This window comes from Raphanus sativus, chromosome 4 (assembly GCF_000801105.2).
Source record: "Raphanus sativus cultivar WK10039 chromosome 4, ASM80110v3, whole genome shotgun sequence".
Lineage (NCBI taxonomy): Eukaryota > Viridiplantae > Streptophyta > Magnoliopsida > Brassicales > Brassicaceae > Raphanus > Raphanus sativus.
Window position 1 is genome coordinate 48,794,091 of NC_079514.1, and position 2,156 is coordinate 48,796,246.

A 2,156-nucleotide genomic window follows, 5' to 3' on the forward strand; every position below is an offset into this window, starting at 1 on the left:
TACATATATGCTCGGATTATAAACATTATTTATATGTACATTTAATTTAGTAGTTTTTGTTGGATTAATAATTTTTTATTTTCAATAATAGTAAATGTAAAACACGTTTTACGCAAAATACTAGAAAAAGGTTGACTTTTGTTTTTCCAAATACAAACATAGTAATTATCATTTTTATTTAATTTCTTGTATTAATGCATAAATATAGTAGAAGTTATTTTTGTAAAAGTAAACAATGAAAACCACGTAAATGTAGTACAAAAACTATGAAAACTTGACTTTTGGTTTTATGTTAAAAAGACAGTTGTTTTACAAAAACTAGTTTTCTTATAATCTAGGGAATCTATTCTTTGAAAATCTTGACTGAGTAAAAAATAGTTTTTGGAAAAAAAAAACTATAAAAAATCATCATCTACAAACTATAATGACTAACGCATTTTGTATCGAAGCAAAACTGCAAGCAGTTAGGAAAAATTAACCATGTGTCTATATCACAATATATATTATCTTTATTAGTTTTCTAAATATTTTGTGCGAATAATCTAGGTTTCTTTTACGTACCTTTTTGTGTTTTTTCTTTGTTACGAAGTGATCGATGATCTTGGGCGACTTTTTCCAGTGGAGGAGAAGGAAGAAGTAATGAGTTTGGTGTTTGAGGCCATTGACGGTCTTCTTGAAGTCGATAAAGCTCACTCGTATTAGAGAAACATAATATGTTTATGAAAAAAAGGAGTCAATTCTCATATTCTAAATGTTTTTTTACATTTAGTCTATATATACACTTGACTGAACCAAAGTAAATCATGATCAAATTGAATCAAACTTAGCCATCCTAAAATGGACTCTAAACAGACTATATATTACAATCACTCGTGCAAGATCTTGCTAGACCATTTTCATTCGTTCGAAACTATGTTCAGCATGGCTAGTTGCCGGCTCCTGCCTCGTGAAGAAGTAGCCAAAAGGGCCGAAGAAGATCTGATGAGCGGTGACGCCTACAGTAACAATCTCTCATTTTACTTTTCCATTTACATTTTAATTATCGGAACCAGATTAGAGTGTATGTTCATATAGAGGCCTAAGGCAGTTCTTTTTTAATAAAAAGGTCAGTGTTATAATTTGGTTCAAATCTCCAGAGGTACAAAATAGCAGTAGTAGGTAACCCATATAATGAACCTCTTTTGTGGCAATATTGGTTGTGTTAAGAAAATTATAAGCAAATATAAAGATAAATATAAGCAAATATTAAGATGTGTTACGGCACTTTTTGTTTCTTTACTTGAAATTTGAAAAGCATTACAAAACAATATGAATATATACATGACCTTATGCATAGATAACTAAAATTTTGTTAACATGTTCGTTTGATTTAACTAATTACAATCTGCAAACAAACCTTTTATAATTAGCTGAGGGAATCCAAAAAGAAACCAAATCGTAATCCAGCCCAAACAAAAACTGAAAACAAAACCTATCAAACCTAATCAAATGATACTCAAATCAAAAGATTATCTTTAAGAAATTTTTAAGTGAATTGTTTTCTAAAAGGTAAAACTCTAAATTAATATGAACTGATTTGGATAAACTACAGAACATTGCTACTTGTAATTCCAGGATTAGTTCCCACTGCATGATGTTTAGATGGACCAATGGTTAGATTATCTCCAGGATTAATTCCCGCTGCATGATGATACGTCCGGAAGAAGAATAAGATCATTGGAATTAACTTTTTATATTTATTTAAATTTTTTGTTAAGTTAACTGAAAGAATCAGCATGTTTAATTTACAGTGAATTTTTTATATAAACTTTAAAACAGTATATTATTCTAAACAATTGTAAAATCAATTTATTTTGCGTATAGAAATTTATATGAAATTTTTCTTTAATATAAAATAATATTTAACTAATTATTGATTGGAAAAAGTCAACTCCTACCTCAAAACACACATGTAATAATCTTTTAGTTTTTATATAGAAATTGATACAAACTTTGAAAAAAAAATTATCTGAATTTTATGAAGAGAACAAACCAAAATAAAAATATGAATATTGTAATTATCTTTAATATTTCGTAAAATAAATAGTTATACATAAGTTTGTATGTGTTATTCTATTTATCATAATAATATATAAAACAAAAAATTATGTTTATAC

At 27.2% G+C, this 2,156-nt stretch overlaps 1 protein-coding gene across 1 annotated transcript in view; it reads right to left on the reverse strand.

The window, feature by feature from the left end:
• Window positions 1-2,156, reverse strand: part of LOC108855378 (auxilin-related protein 2) — a 30,267-nt gene that overhangs the window by 27,963 nt on the left and 148 nt on the right. Inside the window, exon 2 of the mRNA XM_057008387.1 lies at window positions 1,710-1,726. Within this exon, the coding sequence (XP_056864367.1) occupies window positions 1,710-1,726 (17 nt within the window). The remainder of the gene's footprint in view (window positions 1-1,709; window positions 1,727-2,156) is intronic.